The sequence below is a fragment of the Pan troglodytes genome, chromosome 7 (assembly GCF_028858775.2).
Source record: "Pan troglodytes isolate AG18354 chromosome 7, NHGRI_mPanTro3-v2.0_pri, whole genome shotgun sequence".
NCBI lineage: Eukaryota > Metazoa > Chordata > Mammalia > Primates > Hominidae > Pan > Pan troglodytes.
This window is the reverse complement of record NC_072405.2, coordinates 133,712,461-133,737,787: the sequence shown is the minus strand read 5'-3', so window position 1 is coordinate 133,737,787 and position 25,327 is coordinate 133,712,461. Positions and strand designations below refer to the sequence as shown.

The 25,327-nt window shown below is 42.0% G+C and overlaps 1 protein-coding gene across 6 annotated transcripts in view; it reads left to right on the top strand.

The window, feature by feature from the left end:
• Positions 1 to 25,327, top strand: part of ATAD2 (ATPase family AAA domain containing 2) — a 96,457-nt gene that overhangs the window by 17,274 nt on the left and 53,856 nt on the right. For 2 of the 6 annotated variants that reach the window (XM_016959821.4, XM_001148894.7), the window contains exons 1-2: positions 2,091 to 3,161; positions 18,998 to 19,146. In XM_016959821.4, coding sequence (XP_016815310.3) covers positions 2,991 to 3,161; positions 18,998 to 19,146 — 320 coding nt within the window. In that variant the 5' untranslated portion in view covers positions 2,091 to 2,990. Of the gene's footprint in view, positions 1 to 2,090; positions 3,162 to 18,997; positions 19,147 to 25,327 lie in introns of those variants that run through there. The other 4 variants (XM_054656998.2, XM_054656999.2, XM_054656997.2 and 1 more) reach the window with 2 other exon arrangements.

The window sequence follows — 25,327 nt, the reverse complement described above, 5'->3', positions numbered from 1 at the left end:
TAAGATGGGGGCTCAATTAAAATTTCCTGAATAAACAAATCAAATGAGATGGTATATACAGTATATAGTCGTGTGTTTTGTTTTTTTTTTGAGACGGAGTCTCGCTGTGTCGCCAGGTTGGAGTGCAGTGGCGCCATCTCGGCTCACTGCAACCTCTGCCTCCCAGGTTCAAGCAATCCTCCTGCCTCAGCCTCCTGAGTAGCTGGGGCTACAGGCGTGCACCACCACGCCCAGCTAATTTTTTGTATTTTCAGTAGAGACGGGGTTTCACCATGTTGACCAAGATGGTCTCAATCTCTTGACCTCGTGATCTGCCCGCCTCGGCCTCCCAAAGTGGGGGAATTACAGGCGTGAGCCACCGTGCCCAGCCATATATAGTATTTTAAAACCAAGTAATAGTAAACTCTGCTACTTTTTAAATTTTTTAAACTGTGCTACTTTAAATATTGTTCCTTTCTTTTTCACTTATGTTGGTTAAACAATTATTTTAAAGTTTTTTTCTATTGTAAAAGTGAAGCATATTCATGCAAGAAAAATCAGAAAAATTGTTTGGGCGTGGTGGCTCACACCTGTAATCCCAGGCTTTGGGAGGCTGTGGTGGGAGGATTGCTTGAGGCCAGGAGTTTGAGACCAGCCTGGGCAACAGAGTGAGACCCCGTCTCTAAAAACAAATTAGCCAGGTGTGATGGCACACACCTGTGGTCCCAGCTACTAGGGAGGCTGAGGTGGAAGGATTGCTTGAGCCCTGGAGGTCAAAGCTGTAGTGAACCGTGGCTGCGCCACTGCACTCCAGCCTGGGTGACAGAACAATAATCTGTCTTCCTGGGTACGGTAGCTCACGCCTGTAATCCTAGAACTTTGGGAGGCCAAGGCAGGTGGATCACCTGAGGTCAGTAGTTCGAGACCAGCCTGGCCAGCATGGTAAGACCCCGTCTCTACTAAAAATACAAAAATTAGCTGGGCATGGTGGTGCACGCCTGTAATACCAGCTACTCTGGAGGCTGAGGCAGGACAATCGCTTGAACCCGGGAGGCAGAGGTTGCAGTTAGCTGAGATCATGCCACTGCACTCCAGCCTGGGCAACAGAGCAAGATTCTGTCTCAAAAAAAAAAAAAAAAAAAAGAACAAGAACCTCTCTCAAAAAAAAAGCAGGACTCCCAGTTAAATGCGAAGTTCAGATAAACAACAAATACTTTTTGTATGTCCCCAGACATTGCATTCTTCATTCAGCAGCCACGCAGATTATTTTTAAAGTCGGAATAAGTCAAACCTCTGTTCAAAACCCTGAGATGTCTTTTCATCTCAGGGTTTGGATGGGAATTTGGGGGCTATAATAAAAGCCCTCAAAAGTTTCAAACTAAGACCCAGAGTCCCGTAGGACCTGCTCCCAGTGGCTCTGTTCTCATTGGCCTCGCCACTCTCCCCTTCCCTAATCACCCTGCTTCCCGCCTCTCTCTTCTTCCAGAACCATCTAACCTTTAGGCCTTTGTCAGACTTCTCAGCCAGACCTTCCCTAATCACCCTATTTTAAATTGCACTCTTCCCTCCCCCTTCCCTACTTTATATTTCTCTGTAATGCTTGCCACTTTAAAACTTTTACATTTAGTTTATTGTCTTTCACCTTCCACTAGAGTTTAAGTTCCATTAGGGCATTTTTGTTCTTTTTATTCACTGCTGCATCCTCAGTGCTTAGAATAATGCCTGGTACATAATAGAGGCTCAATATGTACTTAACAAATATTAAATTGATGAACTGTAGTTATCCAAATCAATAAATAGCTTTCGTTTATTTCGCTAAGATCCCTCGGACATTCTGATCATTCAGCGTGTTACCTATTTCAAAGTAGTCAAGTAACTGCCATCTTAGAGAAGCCATCTTCTGTATTCTGTGATAATAGCAAACGCTTATTGAGCACTTATTATGTGCAAGCACGGCTCCAAGGTATCATAATAGTACTTTAGGGCCTTAGGTATTACAATCGGAGTTACTTTCCGATTATATGTACATTCCGAGATACGTATAAAAAGTATTTGTTCTTTATCTGAACTTCACATTTAACTGGGAGTCCTGCTCTTTTTTTTTGAAACAGGTTCTTTTTTTTTTTTTTTTTGAGACGGAGTCTTCCTCTGTTGCCCAGGCTGGAGTGCAGTGGCACGATCTTGGCTCACTGCAACCTGCGCCTCCCGGCTTCAAGCGATTCTCCTGCCTCAGCGTGTGAGGAAATTAGAATGCAGGGAGGTGAATAATTTGTTCGAGATCTTCTATGTGGGATGATCAATGGCAAAGATGGGTACAGAACCCGCGTCCTTAACTAAACGATGGCACTCTGCTGGCTCGCTTTTAGCTCCTTGTGTTTTCTTTCTTTTTGGTGGTTAACTTGTTTTCGTCAAGCCCTCAATTATTAAAAAAAAAAAGTTCTTAAGGCTCAAAGTCAAAACCTGTCAAAGGCCAAGTGCTTTATTTCCCTCCAGTCAAGGACTGGGCATTTTGCATTTGAATCCTGGATGGCGGGAAGCAGCAAGCAGGTGTCAACAGGGGTGGGGAGGAGACGCCGGACCCCACCAGCCAATCAGAGCGCGCGGAGGCCTCCCTTCCCCCGCCGCCGTCCCGCGCCAAAATTCCAAACGGGCTACGCACCGCTCCCACCGTCTCCTTCCGCCGAGCTCAGCGAGCCGGAACTATGTGAAGAAAAAGAAGTCAGTGTTTTCCCCGGGACTCTCCGCTCAGGTCCTCTATACTGTCGGCCTGTGTTCCTCTCCACGTTGGCCCGGCCTCCTTCGCTCTACAAATGGGAGGAGAGTTTCAAGCCTGCTGTTCTATGGTGGTGGCGTGGGCGGGACAGACGGCGGAGGATTCTGGGCGCGCGCGCTGAGGCCGCTGGCGCGGAGCTTGTGGCGCCAGAATTCGGAGCGCGGAAGAGCCAGAGCTGCGAGCGCCCGGAGCTGGATCTCTCTCCGGTCGCGCACGCCGAGGCCATTAGGGAGAGAAGATGGTGGTTCTCCGCAGCAGCTTGGAGCTGCACAACCACTCCGCGGCCTCGGCCACAGACTCCTTGGACCTGTCCAGTGACTTCCTCAGTCTGGAGCAGATCGGCCGGAGGCGGCTCCGCTCGGCCGGCGCGGCGCAGAAGAAACCCGCGGCGACCACAGCCAAAGCGGGCGTGAGTACGGGCCTGAGGCGGGCTCCCAGGGCGGTTCCCTTGGGGACTGCCGGCAGCCCGGCGCTCGGAGGGGCCTGGGCGGCGCCGGTCAGGGTGACAGTTGTCGGGGGAGAAGTGTGGTCGAGGACGAGTAAAATGGAAGCTCTCGGGATCGGAGGTGCGGGTCGGATCGCTGAGCTGAGGCTGGCCGGGAGAGGACTAAGCATTTGGTCACCACCTACTTTTACGCAAGAGGAAATCGAAGCCCGCCACAGCGGAGTGCGGTCTGGGGCCAAGCCGCGGCTCTTCGGCCGCCCGCACGACCCCCCACTCCCTGGCCGATCGATCGCCCAGGCTCCTGCCCTAGGTTCGCATCAACCTGGAGGCAACACGCATCCCCTGACTGCTTTCTGTCTGCGCCATAAACGTTGGGGGGGAGGGGGCACAGGGACAGACAGGTTGTAATTCAGGTTCTCTGACCTCCATTAACGATCCAGAGGGGTTCCGTAATAACAGCGCAGTGAATAATACCAGGTTGCATAATGTGGAGGGATGAAGACCAACATTTCCTGTACCCCCCCCTTCCAAGCCTCATCATAACCCTTTGAGAATGCGTAGTTGTGCTGTCTCTTTGACAGATGAAGAAACGGACTCAAAAAGGTAAACAGTAAGGGGTAGATCTAAAATTGGAACTCAGATTGCCTGCCTCCTAAACCGTTCCCTTTCTATGCCGTCATGCTGCAGTTACAAGCAGTGTCTATAGGGGAAGTTTGGAAGGGAGGAGGGTCCTCTTGAAGGAAGTGCTGCTTCTAGGTCTGAAGTGCAGTGACGGTTTTTGCAGGGCAGAGTTAAAGCTGAGCAGAGTTACTCCCCTCCCATCCACCTCCCCACCCCAGCTGCTGAAAGAGGCCTAGGTGGAGGGGTTTCAGCATTCACAGAAGGTTGAAGAAGTCGGGGAAGCTCGCTAGTAAATTTAGTTAAGGCAGCCAGTAATATATAGTTGGACTGAAGGTGTTGGAGTGAGTGAGGGTAGGCATGGAGTAGGAAAAATAGGACCTGAGAGAAGGTTGGGAACTTGGGAATGAGAATGAGAGGCTCAGGGGAAATGTGTGGTGGAAGTGACAATGTAATCCTCTTCAGTTCAGCAGACGATTTCAGGGTCTTGTATTAAGTCTTCTATTAAGATCTTGTATTTAGATAACTATATAAAATTAGTTGCCAGTATCTTTTGTGGGCATACCATTCTGGTTGCTACTCTACTGAGGGGAGTGGGTTAAAAACTACACTCCCTTCAGTCTCTGAAATTGTGATTCTGAATTGAAAAGACAAGTAATTTCCTGACTCTAAGGATTTGTTTCTCAATCATCTGCCAGGAATTGGCAGAGACCTGGAGAGGCCAAACACTTCTGCACTGAAATTGGTTACTTGACTTAACCTGTGTTCAGAGAATCTGTTTCAATACTGATTGATTATTTATGTCCAGGGTAACACTAGATCCTATGAGCATAATGATACATACTGATGTATTGAATACTGGTTAAATACATAGGCTCTTTTTTTTTCTTCGAGACAGAGTCTGACTCTCTCATCCAGGCTGGAGTGCACTGGTGCGATCTCGGCTCACTGCAACCTCAACCTCCACCTCCCAGGTTCAAGCAGTTCTCCTGCCTCAGCCTCCCAAGTAGCTGGGATTACAGACGTACACCACCACGCTGGGCTAATTTTTGTATTTTTAGTAGAGACAGGGTTTCTGTATGTTGGCCAGGCTGGTCTCGAACTCCGACCTCAGGTGATCCACTTGCCTCAGCCTCCCAAAATGCTGGGATTACAGAATTGAGCCACCCTGCCTGGCCAAATATATAGACTCTTCAGAAAACTGTTAATTATGAATTTCAGTTTCAGCTTCTCAGGTTTACCAATAATCATCAGGTTTCTACACTTGTTAAATGGGATGATACCCACCACATTGGTAGTGAGGATTAAATGTGATCATGTATGTAAGGAGATTAATTGAACAGTTAGCATATGGTTAGGATTCAGTCATTGTCAGCTATTAAGACCATCCTCAGTTTTAGTTAATGGCCACTCCTTTTTTTTTTTCAGTTCCTCAGGAAAAAAACCTTAGGTCGTTGTTGACTCCTCACATCCAGTGCATTAGCAAATTCTGTTGGCTCTACTTTCAAAATATATTCGAAGTCTGACCACTTTATATGTCCTCCAGTGTTGCCATGCTGGTTCAAGCCATAATCTCTTTCCTGGATTATTTATTTATTTATTTATTTATTATTTTGAGACAGAATCTTGCTCTGTCACCCAGGCTGGAGTGCAGTGACGTGATCTCGGCTTGCTGCAGTTTCCGCCTCCCGGGTTCAAGTGACTCTCCTGCCTCAGCCTTCCAAGTAGCTGGGATTACAGGCACGCACCACCACGCCTAGCTAATTTTTGTGTTTTTGGTGGAGTCGGTATTTCACCGTTTTGGCCAGTCTGATCTCAAACTCCCGGTCTCAGGTGATCGGCCCACCTCAGCCTCCCGAAGTGCTGGGATTACAGGCATGAGCCACCTCGCCTGACCATCTTTCCTGGATTATAATAGATTCTTGATTGGCCTCCTTCCTGTTTTCCACTGTTTGATATATATATTATGCCCCACCTTCCCTCAACAGTCAGTTCTCTTTATTTATGCATTTATTTATTTTTGAGACAGAGTCTTGCTCTGTCACCCAGGTTAGAGTGCAGTGGTACCAACGTGGCTCACTGCAGCCTCAACCTCCCAGGATCAAGTGATCCTCCACCTCAGCCTCCTAAGTAGCTGGGACTACAGGGGCTCGCCACCACACCCAGCTCATTTTTAAGTTTTTTGTAGCAGTGGAGTCTCACTATGTTGCTCAGGCTGGTCTCGAACTCCTGGACTCAAGCAATCCTTCAGTTTCAGCTTCCCAAATTGCTGGGATTAAAGATGTGAACCACCACGCCCCACCAATAGTCAGTTCTTAATGCAGTGAATCTTTTTTTTTTTTTTTTTTTTTTTTTGAGACGGAGTTTCGCTCTGTCACCCAGGCTGGAGTGCAGTGGCCCAATCTCGGCTCACTGCAAGCTCCACCTCCCGGGTTCACGCCATTCTCCTGCTTCAGCCTCCCGGAGTAGCTGGGACTACAGGCGCCCGCCAACACGCCTGGCTAATTTTTTATATTTTCAGTAGAGACGAGGTTTCACCGTGTTGGTCAGGGTGGTCTCGATCTCCTGACTTCATGATCCGCCCTCCTCGGCCTCCCAAAGTGCTGGGATTAGAGGCGTGAGCCACCGCGCCCAGCAAATGCAGTGAATCTTTTAAAAAGTCAAAACAGTTGATCACTTAAAACCCTCTTGAGACTCCCTATCTAAGTAAAAATCTGTAAGTTTGGAAGCAGCCCTAAGCATCCCTGCATCCTTTATAATGACATCTTTTTCTACCCCTTTACAAAACCCACTCTATTCCAGCCACACTGGCATAGCTGCTTCTTTAATACCAGGGCCTTTCCATTTGGTATACCTCTGCTGGAAATACTCTTCCCCTTGATATCTGCATGACCCATTTTTTTAACTTTTTTTTTTTTTTTACATTATTTTAAATTAAACCTCAGGAGTTATAGTACTTTAGTGTGGTCCAGAAATTGTACAAATAAATAACTCAGTCCTTATAACCTTATGAGGTAGGTAAGATTTTTTTTTTATATGAGAAAACTGATGCACAGAGACTTAAATAAATTGCCCAAATTCACCTTATAGTAAGCTGTGTGACTATGATTCAAATTTAGGAGTCTGTCTACCTCAAGTCTTTGCCAAAATTTCACCTTTGCAATGATGCTTACCATAAGCACCATATTTAAAATTACAAACCACTCTCCTGACATGCCTCTCCTAGCACTTGTCACCTTCAAACGTTTTCTATACTTTTCTATTTTTAAGTATTTTTCTCTCTTCCCCAATCAGAATGTAACTGCACGGGGACTTGGATTTTGACTTTTTGTTTGGCAATGTTATCCCAGCACTTAGAACAGAACCTAGCAGGAAGTAAGTGTATATTAAATATTTGTTGTTGATTGTTCTTACTCTAAAGAGATACAAGTCTAGCAGAGGAGACCTAACAGCAATATACAGAGACTACTTGCCATAAATCCCATATTTGTGGTATATGGTGGTTGAGCAATTAGAATGCACTCTGCTGGATGTTGTAGGGTAGAAAGGATCCCCCTCAACCCCCACCACAGTTCCCAGCAGGCATTATACCTTTTTGAGACAAAGTTCTCCTCCCTTTTATACATCAAGGTGTCTGTGTAGACCAAATTATAATCACAGTGTTACATAATGAGCATGGGATTGGATTAAAATAAATCGGTGGTCTTTAGGGGTAATGTATTCATACTGACAAGCCCATCAGTACCAAAAATGAAACATGTCTCTGTAATTGGAATATTTTCTGATTTGGGGGCTTTACATTCAATACATTTGGTTGGATTACACCTTGCTGTTTTACATCAATCATGCATTTCAGAGACTTCACTCCCTGATCACCCTGATTATATTTGGATATTTCTTAGTTTCCTCAGCCACATATTTATTGACAGAGCATTTCTTAGGCTAGGCTGCTTTTATGGGTGGTTACATTTATTCATATTAATTCATTAACTTGAATTTTTCCTAGTCTAATCTCAGGCTGACCTTTTTTTTTTTTTTTTCAAAACTTCTCATTACCTCTGATCAGGCTGATCTTATCTTCAAGTTCTGAAGTTACTTTTAGTCACCTATTTATTAACTACATTCTATTTTTACATTTTGAATATGATCTCATTCAGCTGGGCTTATAGATTTGTGTTTTTGTTTTTTCCTGACTTGTATGGGTTCCCTGAATATTGTGGTGGTGGTGGTCTGTTTGTTTTTTGTTGTTTTTTTAAAACTTTTATTTTCATCCTACCAACTTTATGACTTTGGATATCTTTTCTGTAGTTTCTTTTTCTTCCAGAATCAGAGTAGCCATTGTCTATTTCTGTACTTTCTTTGTTTTCTAAGGTCTGAGGTTCTTTGGTTTCTGTAAATTTAGGGTTGTTTCTCATGTTGAAGAGTCACTTAAGGATGGATAGTAGGGTGTTTTTTTTAAATTGATGATGATCGTACATTACTTTTGGGTTTTTTTTTTTTCTTTTGAGACTGTGTTTTGCTTTTGTCGCCCAGGCTGGAATGCAATGGCGCAATCTCTGCTCACTGCAACCTCTGCCTCGTGGATTCAAGCAATTCTCCTGCCTCAGCCTCCGGAGTAGCTGTAAGCACCTTCCAATTACAGGCGCCTGCCACCATGCCCAGCTAATTTTTGTATTTTTAGTAGAGACGGGGTATCAAACTCCTGACCTCAGGTGATCCACCTGCCTTGGCCTCCCAAAGTCTGGGATTACAGGCGTGAGCCACCTGCGCCTGGCCTACTTTTGGGTTGTTTACCTACATTTTTATTTTTCCATGTGTTAGGTAAAATAGAACATTCTGCAGTATGTAGAAGGTACTATTTTAAAAATTGTATGTTTATTTGAAAGTCTGGAAAGATACTCAAAACTCAACACCAATACTTGTAACATACAGGAGATTTTAAAAACTTGAAGCATAACACAGTACAGAAACATGAAAAGTATACAGCTTAATGAAGTATCACAAAGCATATATAGGGAGCTTCTGGGTGTGGCAGTGAATGGTGTTCCCTGGAATTGGGTGACATGGCAGTTCTGTATTCAGTCATAAGCAAGAAAGGGCCCTGGATTTTAGGTTTAGAGGTTACAGCTTTATGTGGGAGACAGTGAAGAGCTAGAACAGGGATCTGATGAGACAGTGTTTAGGATGGATTATAGTTAACAAACCTAGAGCTAAGAAGACCAGTTAAAAGATTATAATGGTAGTCTGGGTGCAGTGGCTCATGCCTGTAATCCTAGCACTTTGTTTGGGAGGCCGAGGCGGGCATATCACCTGAGATCAGAAGTTCAAGACCAGCCTAGCCAACATGGTGAAATCCCGTCTCTACTAAAAATACAAAAATTAGCCGGATGTGGCAGTGTGCACCTGTAATCCAAGCTGCCGGGGAGGCTGAGGCAGAATTGCTTGAACCCTGGAGGCAGAGGTTGCAGTGAGCCGAGATTGCGCCATTGCACTCCAGCCTGGGCAAGAGAGCGAGACTCTGTCTAAAAAAAAAAAAAAAAATATATATATATATATATATATATATAAAATAATAGTAATAGCTACCACTTATATAGCAGTTGCTATGTACCAGGCATAGTACTTGATAAGACACATATATTTCTCCTGTTTATAAACTATTATTATCCTCATTACTAGATTCTTAGTATCTAGTATCCATATACTAAGTATTCTAGATTCCTAGATCCTTAGAGTTTAAATTAAGGTGGTATTAGTAGGAATGGAGAAAAATGTCAAATAATACAGCACAGGATCTGAGAGTTGTTTGAACACAGGGAGGGAAGACGTTGTTGTTTCCAGCTAAAGAAGTGAGCAGTAGACCATTGGGAGTTTTGTTTTGTTTTGTTTTGTTTTTGAGACGGAGCCTTGCTCTGTCGCCCAGGCTGAAGTGCAGTGGCACGATCTGGGCTCACTGCAAGCTCCTCCTTCTGGGTTCACGCCATTCTCCTGCCTCAGCCTCCTGAGTAGCTGGGACTACAGGCGCCCGCCACCACGCCCGGCTAAGTTTTTGTATTTTTAGTAGAGACTGGGTTTTCACCATGATAGCCAGGATGGTCTCGATCTCCCGACTTCGTGATCCGCCTGCCTTGGCCTCCCAAAGTGCTGGGATTACAGATGTGAGCCACCGCGGCTGGCCGACCATTGGGAGTTTTATGCCAGAATTGCTAAGAGGTTAGGACTGCTTGTCCTTGAGGATGAATAGAAAACAGCAAAGCACAGGCCGGGCACGGTGGCTCACACCTGTAATCCCAGCACTTTGGGAGGCCAAGGCGGGCGGATCAGGAGGTCAGGAGATCGAGACCATCCTGGCTAACACGGTGAAACCCCATTTCTACTAAAAATACAAAAAAAAAAAAAAAAAATTAGCCAGGCGTGGTGGCGGGCTCCTGTAATCCCAGCTACTTGGGAGGCCGTGGCAGGAGAATGGCGTGAACCCAGGAGGCGGAGCTTGCAGTGAGCCAAGATCGCGCCACTGCACTTCAGCGTGGGCGACAGGGCGAGACTCTGTGTCAAAAAAAAAAAAGAGAAGAGAACAGCAAAGCACAAAAAGAATTAAGGAGGTCTGAAGCAATGCCTGTATTTTAAAGGTGAGAAGTTGAATCATGGAACTAAGAGTATTACGTAAACCAAGGGACCGAAGCATTTTAAGAAAGTAGTGGCCAGGCACAGTGGCTCACACTTCTAATCCCAGCACTTTGGGAGGCCAAGGTGGGAGGATCACCTGAAGCTAGAAGTTCGAGACCAGCCTGAGCAACATAGTGAGACCCCCCTCCCCGCCCCGCCCCCACCATCTCTAAAATAAAAAATAAAAATTGGCTGGGCATGGTGGCTCACACCTGTAATCCCAGCAGTTTAGGAGGCCGAGGCAGGTGGATAACTTGAGCCGAGGAGTTCAAGACCAGCCTGGGCAATGTGGTGAAACCCTGTCTCTACAAAAACCAGCTGGGTGTGGTGGTGCCTGCCTCTAGTCCCAGCTACTCAGGAGGCTGAGAGAGAGAATCGCTTGAACCAGGAGGCAGAGGTTGCAGTGAGCCGAGATCGTGCTGCTACACTCACTGCACCCCAGCCTGGGCGACAGAGCAAGACTCCGTCTCAAAATAATAAAATAAAATAAGATAAAATACATAATCAGTAGCCAGGCATGGTGGCACATGCCTGTAGCCCCAGCTACTACTGGGGAGGCTGAGGCAGGAGGATCTCTTGAGCTCAGGAAGTTGAGGCTGCAGTGAGCCATGATTGTGCCACTGTACTCCAGCCTGGGTGACGGAGCAAGACCCTATCTCTAAAAATAAATAAGGTAGTGATCAGTTCTGTAGAAGTCAGTGAGGTAGAGAAAAGGCTATTGGATATAGCTATTGGGAGACAGTTGTGAATGTACTGAAAGAGCTGTGGAGGTAGAAACTAAATTGGAGTTTACCGAGTAGATGGTGAAGTGGTTTAAACTCATGTTTAAAGACAAAGCTAAGGAAGGATATCACAACTATAGTGATATAACATGTATATCGTATATTAGAATATACTGCTGTTTAAGTTTTCAGGGAGCCCTAAATTTGTGTTGAGTACATCCTATTTCAACCTCATTTGTTGATATTTGAATTGACTCAAACAACTGACCTCCCCCTCAGACATGCTTTTTAAAAAATGAATTTAAAGCTTGAATAAGCTTGGTCTTCTGTGAAAAATAACAGAATATTTTTATTATGCAACTGTGTCTACTTTAGGAAAACTTTTTTGTTATTTTATTGCTGCTTTTTCTCTGTGTTAACTTACTGATTCTGCAAGGTTGTGAGAGACTTAAAATTTAACAAAATGCTAACATTTCCTCTCTTAAAACTTCACTTTTAAAGAACTATAAGTGCTCTCAATATTTAGGTAGATTTTAGCCAAAGAATAAATGAGAATATTACATCTCTAGGTTAAAATTTCAGATTAAGTTTGTTTTCTCTTTGTTTTTTACTTTTTAGGAATTTTTTTCTGGTAATACATGTGAAAATGTGAAAAATAGAAAGTGAAAGTCCCCATCTCTGTCATCCAGTGTTAATTGCTGTTAACAGTGTTGAACTTACCTCTTGGGAATTAGATGACTTTGGTTTAATACCTGTGCTAGTCTTCCTTAGGAAAGAAGATATACACAAGATAATTCATCTAGAGATATTTATAACATCAGAAAAAATTGCAGGCAACCTAAATATAATACATTCAGCAATTTGTTAAATAGATTCATGTAATGGCTGAAATACTATTCATTCATTAAATTTTTAGAGTAATATTTAATGACATGAAAAAATATTGATATTACTAGAAAAAACTTATAAAACATATATAGTATTATCTCAGCTTTAAAATCATGTAAATACGTTTGCATAGGAAAAAAATGGTTTTTGCACCAAGAGATTAAAAGAGGTTGTCTGTGAGTGGCTGAAATTAAGGGTGACATTTTCATTTTTCCAGTAATAATGGGCATGTATTGCCTTTATTTTTATATTGCTTTTGTTAGAACTGTTTTTGAAAGATGCATTTAAAAAATTTTTTAGTGTATACTCTATATAGAGGACTCCCAAATAATTTTTTTTTTTTTTTTTTTTTTTTTTTTTGCCCACATTGTTGAGTCTTTCTTGCTGCCTAGTACTTATTTGGAGAGAATGACAAGCCGTTCACTATGCAAATCAAAGATTCTCTTATACCACTTATAAGATTGTCTTCCAAGTTTCTTAGGAAATGTTTTTTCCTAGTATTGTCCCCATCCACCCCTTTTCTTGTTTTGTAAGGAAACAAAATCTTTTTTTATCCTCAGGAATATGGTAGCATTTATTTTCTTTTTTAATGTACCAAAATATTCATAACATAAAATTGACCGTTTTAACCATTTTTAAGCTTATAGTTCATTAAGTACATTCACATTGTTCTGCAACCATCATCACCATTCATCTCCAGAACTTTTTCATCTTCCAGAATTGAAACTCTGTACCCATTAAACACTTACTCCCAGTTCCTCTCTCCTCCTAGTCCCTGGCAACCACTATTCTACTTTCTGTCTCTGAATGTGACTGTTCTCTGAATCTCATATTCCTGGGCTAATCATATTTGTCTTTTATGACTTGCTTATTTCACTTAGCATATCTTCAGAGTTCATCCATATTGTAGCATGTGTTAAAATTTCCTTTTTTAAACAAGAAGGAATAATATTCCATTGTATGTACCATGTTTTGTTTGTCCGTTCATCTGTCAATGGACACTTGGGTTGCTTCCCCTTTTGGGAATTGAATAATGCTGCTGTGAACATGAGTACAAATATTTGTGCAAGTCCCTGCATTCGCTTCTTTGGGTATATACCCAAAAGTGGAATTGCTGGATCATATAGAAATTTTGTGTTTAACTTTTTGAGGAATTGCCTTACTATTTTATGTTACCACCAGCAACACACAAGGATTCCAGTTTCTCTACATCCTCACCAACAATTGCTATTTTCTCCTTTTTTTTTTTTTTTTTTTTGTGAATGGCCATCCTAATGTCTGTGAAGTGTTATCTCTGTGGTTTTGATTTGCGTTTCTCTAATGACTAGTGATGTTGAGCATCTTTTCATGTGTTTATTGGCTATTTGTCTATCTTTGGAGAAATCTCTATTCACATCTTTTGCTTATTTTTTAATTGGTTTGCTTGTTTTGCAAAGGAGTTCTTTAAATATTCTGGAGATATATATATATGTATGCGTGTATATATATGTGTATGTATATATAAAACCTTATATACCTTATCAGTATATGATTTGCAGATTTTTTTCCTATTCTGTAGGTTGCCTTTTCACTCAGTTGATAGTGTTCTTTGTGCATAAAAGGTACTCATTTTGATGAGGTCTAACTTACATATTTTTATTTTGTTGTCTGTGCTTTTGGTGTCATCCAAGAAATCATTGCCAAATCCAATGCTCTTTTCTCCTAAGAGTTCCTAAATTGTTTTTTAGTTCTTTATTCTCTCATACAGTTTTAAGTTATCATCTCAACTTCCCCCTCATTTATTTCTTTCAAAGGATGTAATTTCTGTCATCTTTTGATGTTGACATTAAAAAGAATAAAACTATTATGTCAGACTTTACGTGTATCCACTGCAGTCTAAAAACCAGTTGATATGTTTTGAAACATTTAAAAATAATAACATGAGCAAACTCTTAGCAAACGAAGTTTACCTTGATTCTTTTTTTTCTCTCTTTTAATTTGCATTTTCAGTCCACTTGACCCACTGCATTTTATGGTGATGTGAAATTTTTTTTCTATACAAGCCGTTTATTTGAAATGTCTACTATATGTAAGACAGTCAGTGTTAGCATGCTCATCAATAACAGTAGAAAAATAGAACCAGTGGAAACCTCTGTATAGCTGTAATGGTACTCAAAAGAGAATTGTATCCTTTTAAAATGTTTTACACAGGTGAATTCAAGTTTGGAGGTACCTAACTTTTTCTTTAAAAACGTTTATATACAATTAAAGTATAAACAAGTTGTACAAAGTACTGGTTATGCAGGTTGTAGACAACACTTGAATAGGACATGAAATCAGTTTAAGAAAAATTTCTGAGCCTTAGTGGGCTTCTGAGCGCCAAGAAATAAAATGTTTGTGGGTAGAGTTGTTAGAATTAATGTTCTGTCAATCAAAACAAGAACATATTATCTACTTGGATTTGAAATGATAAAACTTAGAAAGTAAGATTTTAAAAAATTGTTTCGCTAATCTTTGTATCGTTCCAATTTTGTGAGCAAGAAAAGTAAGATTTTATGAGATCTCACATGGTTGAAGTTCCCTTACCCACCCAATTAGTTCATGTGTCTGTGGATGTATCATAGTTATTGCTAAAGACAGTGTTCTCTTGAAAATGCCTTGCATGGGCCTGGCACATGGGTGCTTATTACATACTCTTGCTTCCTTGCCTCTGGGTTGGGGAGGGACTGCACTGCAAAGGGAGCCCCTCCATTCTGAAGACATTGCTAGGGGAGAGTCTGGACTTCTACCTGTGACCAGAGTGAAGGGAAAATTCTTGCCTTGTCAGAGATGGATCAATGACCATGAAAAATCTACCCTGTGATCTTTTTCAGTCTGAGCATTAAAAGCTCCTAAAGCAAAACAAACAAACAAAAAATCAAGACTGTGTTTTTGTGTATCGGTTCCATTGTTTTTATAAATGTAAGTATTGTTTATATAAATAAGTAGACAGTAATAAAAGGAGTTATGCTTAGCAGTGCCACCCAGTTTTTTTTTGTTATACATCAAAAGTCACTTGCCAAAAATGATTTTTAATGTTCTTTTAGCTTTATTAGGTCTCCTTTCAATTTTATTGAAAGCAGAGAATTGAAAACCACCTAATAAGGGAAAGTATTTGTTGCCTTTCTTTAGTCATTCAGTTTCTTTTTTTCTTTTTTTTTTTTTTTTGAGACAGAGTCTCGCTCTGTCACCAGGCTGCAGTGCAGTGGCATGATCTCAGTTCACTGCAACCTCTGCCTCCCAGGTTCGAGCAATTCTCCTGCCTCAGCCTCCCAAGTAGCTGGGATTACAGGCGCGTGCTACCACACCCAGCTAATTTTGTATTTTTAGTAAAGACGTGATTTCACCATGTTAGCCACAATGGTCTCTATCTCTTGACCTCATGATCCCCTCGCCTCAGCCTCCCAAAGTGTTGGGATTACAGGCGTGAGCCACCACGCCTGGCCTAGTCATTCAGTTTCTTTTTCTTTTTCTTTTTTTTTGTTTTTTGAGACTGAGTTTCGCTCTTATTGCCCAGGCTGGAGTGCAATGGCATGATCCCGGCTCACTGCAACCTCCGCCTCCTGGGTTCTAGTGATTCTCCTGCCTCAGCCTCCCAAGTAGCTGGGATTACAGGCATGCGCCACCTCGCCCGGCTGATTTTTTGTATTTTTAGTAGAGACAGGGTTTCTCCATGTTGGTCAGGCTGGTCTCGAACTCCCAATCTCAGTTGATCCGCCAGCCTCAGCCTCCCAAAGTGCTGGGATTACAGGCATGAGCCACCATGCCCAGCTGTCATTTAATTTCTTAACACCTACACCAGTGTTTTTCTTTGGCTTTATGAAAGTTTTTAATACCTTGAAGTGTCTGCAATAGTGAAATTCAGAATGGGTGAGAGATATAACTTTTTTTTTTTATTTAATTTTGTTTACTTTTAAAATTATATTTTAAGTTCTGTGATACATGTGCAGAATGTGCAGGTTTATTACATAGGTATATATGTGCCGTGGTGGTTTGCTGCATCCATCAACCTGTCATCTATGTTAGGTATTTCTCCTAATGCTATCCCTCCTCATGCCCCCCACTCCCCGGAAGGCCCCGGTGTATGGTGTTCCCCTCTCTGTGTCCATGTGTTCTCATTGTTCAGCTCCCACTTATGAGTGAGAACATGCAGTGTTTGGTTTCCTGTTCCTGTGTTAGTTTGCTGAGAATGATGGCTTCCAGCTTCATCCATGTCCCTGCAAATGACATGAACTCATCCTTTTTATGGCTGCATAGTATTTCCATGGTATATATATGCCACATTTTCTTTATCCAGTCTATCATTGATGGGCATTTGGGTTGGTTCCAAGTCTTTGTTATTGCAAATAGTGCTGCAGTGAACATGCGTGTGCATGTGTTTTTATAGTAGAATGATTTATAATCCCTTGGGTATATACCCAATAATGGGATTGCTGGGTCAAATGGTATTTCTGGTTCTAGATCCTTGAGGAATCGCCACACTGTCTTCCACAATGGTTGAACTAATTTACACTCCTGTGTAAAATTGTGCCTATTTCTCCACCTCCTCTCCAGCATCTGTTGTTTCTTTTTAATGATCACCATTCTAACTGGTGTGAGCTGGTATCTCATTGTGGTTTTAGAACTTTTTTTTTTAAAATGGAGAAGGGCAAATGAATGGGATGCCTTGTGCCTTTTCAGGCTGATCAGTTTTAAGAAAAAGTACATATGAAAGTTGATAATTTGGAAACAGATTCCCTTTAAATGTTCCTTGGAAAATGAAAGTCTTATACACTACACTGATCTAAGATGTAAATATTTGTCTTAAAAATAATACACCACCCAAGGTGTAAGTAAGTATTCTTTTTTCAAACATCCTCAAATATAGGTACATTGATAAAGATGGTGACAAATCTTACACATCATTTAATATTTTTGAAGTACCTGTCTAATTTTTACACAAATTATTGTGGGATAAATATCCTTTTTATTGTGAACCAACCAAATATTTTGCTCAAATCAAAAATAAATGCCCTGATAAAACAACATTCGACAACAGAGTAAAGCCAGCCTGGGATGTGATCCAAGGACTCAAATGTTTGGTGTTTTTTTCCTAAAGCACTGCCTGTTTTTCTAAACTGATCAGTTTTCAGAGTAGTAGGGCATAGAATTATAGAGTTGTTAGGAACCTTTGACTTTGATTTCTATCTTTGGTTTGTTTGTTTGTTTGTGATGGAGTCTTGCTGTGTCGCCCAGGCTGGAGTGCAGTGGCACGATCTCTGCTCACTGCAACCTCCGCCTCCTGGGTTCAAGTGATTCTCCTGCCTCAGCCTCCCAAGTAGCTGGGATTACATGCATGCACCACCAGGCCCAGCTCATTTTTGTATTTTAGTAGAGACGAGGTTTCACAATGTTGGCCATGGCCAGGCTGGTCTCAAGCTCCTGACCTCAAGTGATCCGCCCACCTCGACCTCCCAAAGTGCTGGGATTACAGGCATGAGCAACAGTGCCTGGCCCTATCTTTTTTTGTTTGTTTTGTTTTGTTTGTATTTTAGATACCTTTGACTTCTAATGTGAAAATACTCTATATGATCTCAGAGCGGTGTATGAACTTTGGAATACTTTATGACAGAACCTCTAGCTCATAAAGCAGCCCATTAACTTAGCCTCTAGTCTATTTATTGTACTAAAATGAAGTTACATAAAGCTGTATGGTTTTTACAACAGATTAACATACTTAAACAGTTTTGTTTTGTTTTGTTTTGTTTTGTCTTGTGGCAGGGTCTCACTCTGTTGCCCAGGCTGGAGTGCAGTGGCGCGATCACGGGTCACTGCAACCTCCACCTCCCAGGCTCAAATCATCCTCCCATTTCAGCCTACCAAGTAACTGGGACCACAGGTGTGCTCCACCATGCCTGGCTAATTTTTTTGCAATTTTAGTAGAGATGGGGTTTTGCCACGTTGCCCATGTTGTTCTGGAACTTGTGAGCTCAAAGCAATCCACCTGCCTAGGTCTCCCAAAATGCTAGGATTGCAGGCATGAGCTACCATGCCCGGGCCCTAAACAGTTTTTTAATTCAGCTGTTGCATTAGCTGCGTTAAACTGGGCAAAATATACAGTAATAACTCTTTTTCATTGTTTAAGCCAAAATTATAATTCTGATGGACCAGTTATTTTGAGGTTGCTGCTGGTAGTTAGGTGACAGTATTTTGGTGAGTCTGTATCTTTCTTAGGTCTTTCTAACTTCTATAGCCTTAAAATAAGTGAGTAACTACTATAATAAACGATTGCAACTTTTCGTCAGTGGTGGAAAACTTCACTGTCTAGACTACTTTTTTTTTTTTTTTTTTTTTTTTGAGACGGAGTCTCGCTCTGTCGCCCAGGCTGGAGTGCAGTGGCGCGATCTCGGCTCACTGCAAGCTCCGCCTCCCGGGTTCACGCCATTCTCCTGCCTCAGCCTCCCGAGTAGCTGGGACTACAGGCGCCCGCTACCACGCCCGGCTAATTTTTTGTATTTTTAGTAGAGACGGGGTTTCACCATGTTAGCCAGGATGGTCTCGATCTCCTGACCTCGTGATCCGCCCGCCTCGGCCTCCCAAAGTGCTGGATTACAGGCGTGAGCCACCGCGCCCGGCCTAGACTACTTTTTATAAAGTGGTTATGAACTACTTGTTATGAACTATAAACCAGTAAATCTTATAGTAGCTGCTTCATAGACATTGCTGATATTTGTTTATCATGAAATGGTTATTCTAGATACTAACTTGTAGTTTCTTGGGGAGATGCAAAATGATTCTGCACAAAAAGCAGTTTTTACTAACTTGTAATCAGAGAATACTCTTTGGAGGAATTTAAATTGGGAGTTTTGTAAAGAAAAACTTAGATGGTTTTCTTAATTTTTCTTAAAGGATGGGTCATCAGTTAAGGAAGTTGAAACCTACCACCGGACACGTGCTTTAAGATCTTTGAGAAAAGATGCACAGAATTCTTCAGATTCTAGTTTTGAGAAGAATGTGGAAATAACGGAGCAACTTGCTAATGGCAGGCATTTTACAAGGTAATACAAGATGGTTGAACACTAATTCAAAATAGTTTTAAAGCAGTAATTTAGGATTAGCTTTAATTTTTGAAGTGTATTTTTGACTGGTCATCAAGGTTCCAGGGCTATAAAATGTAGTTTATTTGAAAATAAATGATCACAAGTGAGTATGACTAAATTAAAAATTAATACGTGGCCAGGCATGGTGGCTCACACCTGTAATCCCAGCACTTTAGGAGGCCGAGGCAGGCAGATCACCTGAGGTCAGGAGTTCAAGACCAGCCTGACCAACATGGAGAAACCCCGTCTCTACTAAAAATACAAAAAATTAGCCGGTGTAGTGGCGGGTGCCTGTAATCCAGCTACTCGGGAGGCTGAGGCAGGAGAATGGCGTGAACCCAGGAGGTGGAGCTTGCAGTGAGCTGAGATCGCACCACTGCACTTCAGCCTGGGCGACAGAGTGAGACTCTGTCTCAAAAAAAAAAATACAAAATTAGCTGGGCCTGATGGCGCATGCCTGTAATCCCAGCTACTCAGGAGGCTGAGGCAGGATAATCACTTGAACCCAGTAGGTGGAGGTTGCAGTGAGCGGAGATCATGCCATTGCATTCCAGCCTGTACAACAAGAGCGAAACTCAGTCTCAAAAAAAAATAATAATAATAATACGTGGCCGGGCGCAGTGGCTCACACCTGTAATCCCAGCACTTTGGGAGACCGAGGCAGGCAGATCACGAGGTCAGGAGTTTGAGACCAGCCGGGCCAATATGGTGAAACCCCATCTTTACTAAAAATAAAATTTAAAAAATATAGCTGGGCATGATGGCATGCACCTGAGGTCCCAGCTACTCGGGAGGCTGAGGCAGAAGAATCACTTGAACCTGGGAGGCAGAGATTGCAGTGAGGCAAGATCGTGCCACTGTACTCTAGCCTGGGCAACAAAGCAAGATTCCATCTCCAAAAAAAAAAAAAAAAATAGTATGTACACATTCATGCTTTTATTATTCAAAGATGATACCTGTGATACATGTGAGTACAGCTAACAAGGTTAGCTGACGTAGGATCAGTTCTCAGGTATTTAAGTATCTAAAGAGACCTTTTGTGACTATAACTTAGCTTGTGATTTATGGCTCCACTTCATAGTCTATACAAAGCCTTCATTCATAATCGTAGTTCTGTTTCTGATTGCTTGCTATAAAGTTTTTTATCAATTCTGAGTCATTTATGAATTTCTATGTGTTGGTGTTGGTGTATTTCTAAAGCAGTCTGTACGTACGGTTTTTTGATTTTGTTTTTAGAAGAGGTGGCATGAAACCCATTTTAAACTCAAGAAATCAATTTTAATGGATTAGGTAGTTTGGCTAAATTCATGGAACTGGAATATCTTTGGTTCAGGGCGAAAAGCCCCAATTAGAGTAAAATTTGTTTGATGAAATAATTGTTTTGGCTGGGCACCGTGGCTCACACCTGTAATCCTACCACTTTGGGAGGCCAAGGCAGAAGGATCACTTCAGTCGGGGAGTTTGATACCAGCCTGGGCAACATAACGAGACCCTATCTCTACAAAAAATAAAAATAAAAAAATTATCTGGGCATGGTGTCGCACACCTGTAGTCCCAGCTACTGTGGAGGCTGAGGCAGGAGGATCACTTGAGCTGGGGAGGTCAAGGCTGCAGTGAGCTATAATCATGCCACTGAGAGTGAGACCCTGTTTCAAAAAAAAAAAGAATCGTTTTTACATTACTTCTTCTCATAAATAAACAATTTGTAATGACTTAGAAGACTGAAATCCTCCTGCTCTTAAATGGAATTTTGATTCTTTTTTTTTTTTGAGACAGAGTCTTGCTCTGTTGCCCATGCTGAATGCAGTGGCATGATCTCAGCTTACTGCAACCTCCGCCTCCCAGGTTCAAGTGATCCTTCTGCCTCAGCTCACCTAGTAACTGGGATTACAGGCACGCGCCACCATGCCCAGCTAATTTTTGTATTTTTAGTAGAGATGGGGTTTCGCCATGTTGGCCAGGCTGGTCTCGAACTCCTGACCTCAGGTGATCCACCAACCTCAGCCTCCCACAGTGCTGGGATTACAGGTGTGAGCTACTGCGCTGGCCTGGAATTTTGATTCTCTTATTTTGTATACCATATTTTCTAGATAAGCAAGGTTATGCCCTTTTGAGTTTTTAATTTTTTTCTCAGCTATTTTATCATTCTTTTAATACATATTTTTTAATTTGCGTCTTATCCATTATTTATGGAGTGTTTTATACTGTATTTTATGAAATCCATAGTATCAGCAATTACATGACAATGTTTATGGGACACTAAAAAAGAAAATCACTGACAGTAAACTGTGAGGTGCCATCAGTAAGACACATTCCAATTTCAGAGATGTTAAAATGGGGAGAAACGTACAACTTTTAGAATTGATGAAGTACAATATAAACCAGCCCGATATTTCTGAAATTTGAAGTCTTAAGGTTTATTCTTCTGGGGTAAGGTAGTGGTCCATTAACTGTCTCTGAGAACTTAAAATTGTTTTTGATGATCTGAAGAAAAAAATAAACATTTTAGGCCCCCTAAATTGTTACCTTATAGAGAATTGCCATAAAATTTGAGGCCATACATTTGTGTTTACAGTTGAATTGGCATCAAGTAGTACTATAGTTATCTTAGATTAATGAGATAAGAACAGAATCAGACCTGAATACATAAATGATGCATCTGCTTCTGTATGAAAGGCAATATGATGTGGTAGCATGACGTACTATTTAAATGAATGTTTGGCACATTTCCAATAAAGAGAAGTGGATGAGTTGCCCCATCATGGTACACAGCAGTATATATAGCAATTATGATACACGACATGCCAAACTCGAGAGAAACTGATAGCAGTCAATACCGCATTCATACACCAAATGGTTATTTCATTTTAGCAAAACCCCTTATTACATTAATATTTATTGATGGTTTTATAGTTTTATTTGTATAAAACTTATAGATGAACTTCTATTTAGTTTGGTTTACATAGTCAAAAAAATTAATGTTGGAAGTCCTGTTTTTACCTTTAAAAGGATCTGTACATTATTCAAGTTTATAAAACATTGTTTGGCTTTATGTTAGAAAGGTCTTAAGGGAGTATAATAAAATAAATGCTTTCGATGTGGATTTAAAGAGGAATGACTTGGTATTTTTAATTAGATTACTTCTAAAATATATTGAATTTCTATCCTTTTTATTAATACTTTTTTTCTTTTTGAGAATATTGCCTTGCTCTGTCACCCAGGCTGGAGTGTAGTGGCATGATCATGGCTCACAGTAGCCTCAACCCCCTAGGCTCAAGTGATCCAGTGGTCCTCCCACCTCAGCCTCCCAAGTAGCTGGGACTACAAGTTTGCAACACCACACCTGGCCCCCCCCCCTTTTTTTTTTTTGAGACGGAGTCTCACTCTTTTTGCCCAGGCTGGATTGCAGTGGCGCAATCTTGGCTCACTGCAACCTCCGCCCCCTGGCTTCAAGTGATTCTCCTGCCTCAGCCTCTGAGTAGCTGGGATTACAGGCATACCCTACCACACCCAGCTAATTTTTGTATTTTTAGGAGGATAGGATTTCACCATGTTGGCCAGACTGGTGTAGAACTCCTGACCTCAAGTGATCTGCCTGCCTTGGCCTCCCATAGTGCTGGGATTACAGGCGTGAGCCACCACACCCTGCCTCATTGTTAAATTTTTTGTAGAGATGGAGTCTCACCATGTTACCCAGGCTTGTCTTGAACTTTTTTGGACTCTAGCAATCCCCCTGCCTCAGCCTCCCAAAGTGCTGGGATTACAGGTGCTAGCCACGGTGCCTGGCCATATTAATTATTTCTTAATAACAGTTTATTGAGATATAATTTATACACCATACAATTCACAATTCTAAAGTGTACAATTCCATGGTGTGTGTGTGTGTGTGTGTGTGTGTGTGTGTGTGTGTGTGTGTGTGTTTTGAGATGGAGTCTCGCTCTGTTGACCAGACTGGAGTGCAGTCTTGGCTCACTGCAACCTCTGCCTCCCAGGTTCAAGCAATTCTCCTAACTCAGCCTCCTGAGTAGCTGGGATTACAGTCATGTGCCACCATGCCCAGCTTTTTTTTTTAGACAGAGTTTTGCTCTTGTCGCCCAGGCTGGAGTGCAATGGCACAATCTCGGCTCACTGCAACCTCTGCCTCCCAGGTCCAAGAGATTCTCCTCCCCCAGCCTCCCGAGTAGCTGGGATTACAGGCAACCGCCACCACATCCAGCTAATTTTTCTATTTTTAGTAGAGACAGGATGAGACCATGTTGGTCAGGCTGGTCTCGAACTCCTGATCTCAGGCAATCTGCCCGTCTAGGCCTCCCAAAGTGTTGGGATTACAGGCATGAGCTACTGCACCTAGCCTAATTTTTTTTTTTTATTTTGAGATGGAGTCTTGCTCTGTTGCCCAGGCTGGAATGCAGTGGCTCAATCTCGGCTCACTGCCACCTCCGCCTCCCAGGTTCAAGCAGTTCTCTGCCTCAGCCTCCCAAGTAGCTGGGATTACAGGTGCCCGCCACCACACCCAGCCAATTTTTGTATTTTTAGTAGAGATGGGGGTTTCACCATCTTGGCCAGGCTGGTCTTGAACTCTTGACCTTGTGATCCACCTGTCTGAGCCTCCCAAAGTGCTGGGATTACAGGCATGAGCCACTGCACCCAGCCACTAATTTTTGTATTTTTAGTAGATACGGAGTTTCACCATTTTGGCCAGGCTGGTCTTGAACTCCTGATCTCAGGTGATTCTCCCGTCTTGACCTCCCAAAATGCTGGAATTACAGCGTGAGCCACTGTGGCTGGCTCAGTACTTCTTATTGTTGAATAAGAGTCAATTGTATTGACATACCATGTTTTGTTTATTCATTCATTGGTTGGTGAGCATTTCGATTGTCTACTTTTTGGCCATTATGAATAATGATATGAATGTAGGTATACACATTTTTATGTGGAGGTAGGTGTCAGTTCTTTTGGGTATACACCTGGCAGTGGAATTGCTGAGTCAAATAGTAACACTAACATTTTGAGGAAGTAGCATACTTTTCCAAAACATTTACAGCATTTTACATTCCTACCACCAATGTATGAGGCTCTCTACATCCTCACCAACACTTGTCATAGTCTGCCTTTTTGGTGTTCGCCATTTTAACAGGTGTGAAGTATCTCACTGTGGTTCTGATTTACCTTTCCCTGATGGCTAATAATGTTGAGCATCATTTTATGTGCTTATTGGCCATTTGTGTGTCTTCTGTCAAGAAGATTTCCTGTACAAAAATCCTCTCCCTACATTCAGGTCATTATTACAAATAGTGATGATTATTTTACGTAATGGTAACATCAGTATCTGTTTGCATAAGGCTTATATAAAAGAGCCTACAGTATTTCTGAGTCCTTTTTCATATACTTCTCCTGTTTCTTTTTCACTGTTGTCAGCATGCCTGACTATAGAAATCTCTTTATTTCCTTCCTTTCCATTCTTTTTTTTACTCTTTGTTTTCAATCTACTTGAGGCTCAAAGACCAGAGGATCAAGATTGTTAGAAAAAGACAGAAAGATATGAGTAACTGTGTCATGAGGGCAGGATCTACATACTTACTTACTTGATCCTGGGGTTCTTAACTAGGGTCCAGTGATTAGGTATAGTCTTCGCAGAGTGTACACAAAACCTCTGAAGTAATGTTTAAACTTGTGTATACCGTAGCTTTCATCAGATTTGCAGCGGTTGACAAACTCCAGCTGCATATTTTTGTAAATAGTTTCCTTGGAACACTGCCATGCCCATTCATTTTGTATGTGGCTCCTTTCACCCTATAATGTTAGGTAGCTGTGACAGAGGAGACTGTATGGCTTCCAAGCTTAAAATATTTAGTGCATAGCAATTGAAGGAAAAGTTTACCAACCCTTGGAAGGTTGCTTTCCTCCTGCAGGCAAAAAGAAGGCAGTAGGGGTGGGTGGTTCAGAAAAATAGTGCTTTAGTAATTCTGTTTCTAGCATCTGAAAGGGGCCTGGTTTATAAAATGTATAGACCTACATGGTATGAAGGGAGGAGCTCCTTTATGAGAAAAGTCTGTGAGCCTTTGAAGAAACTAAGCCTTTACCTGTAGGTGGACTACTCAAAAGTTTGTTTGTTTGTTTGTTTGTTTTTGAGATGGAC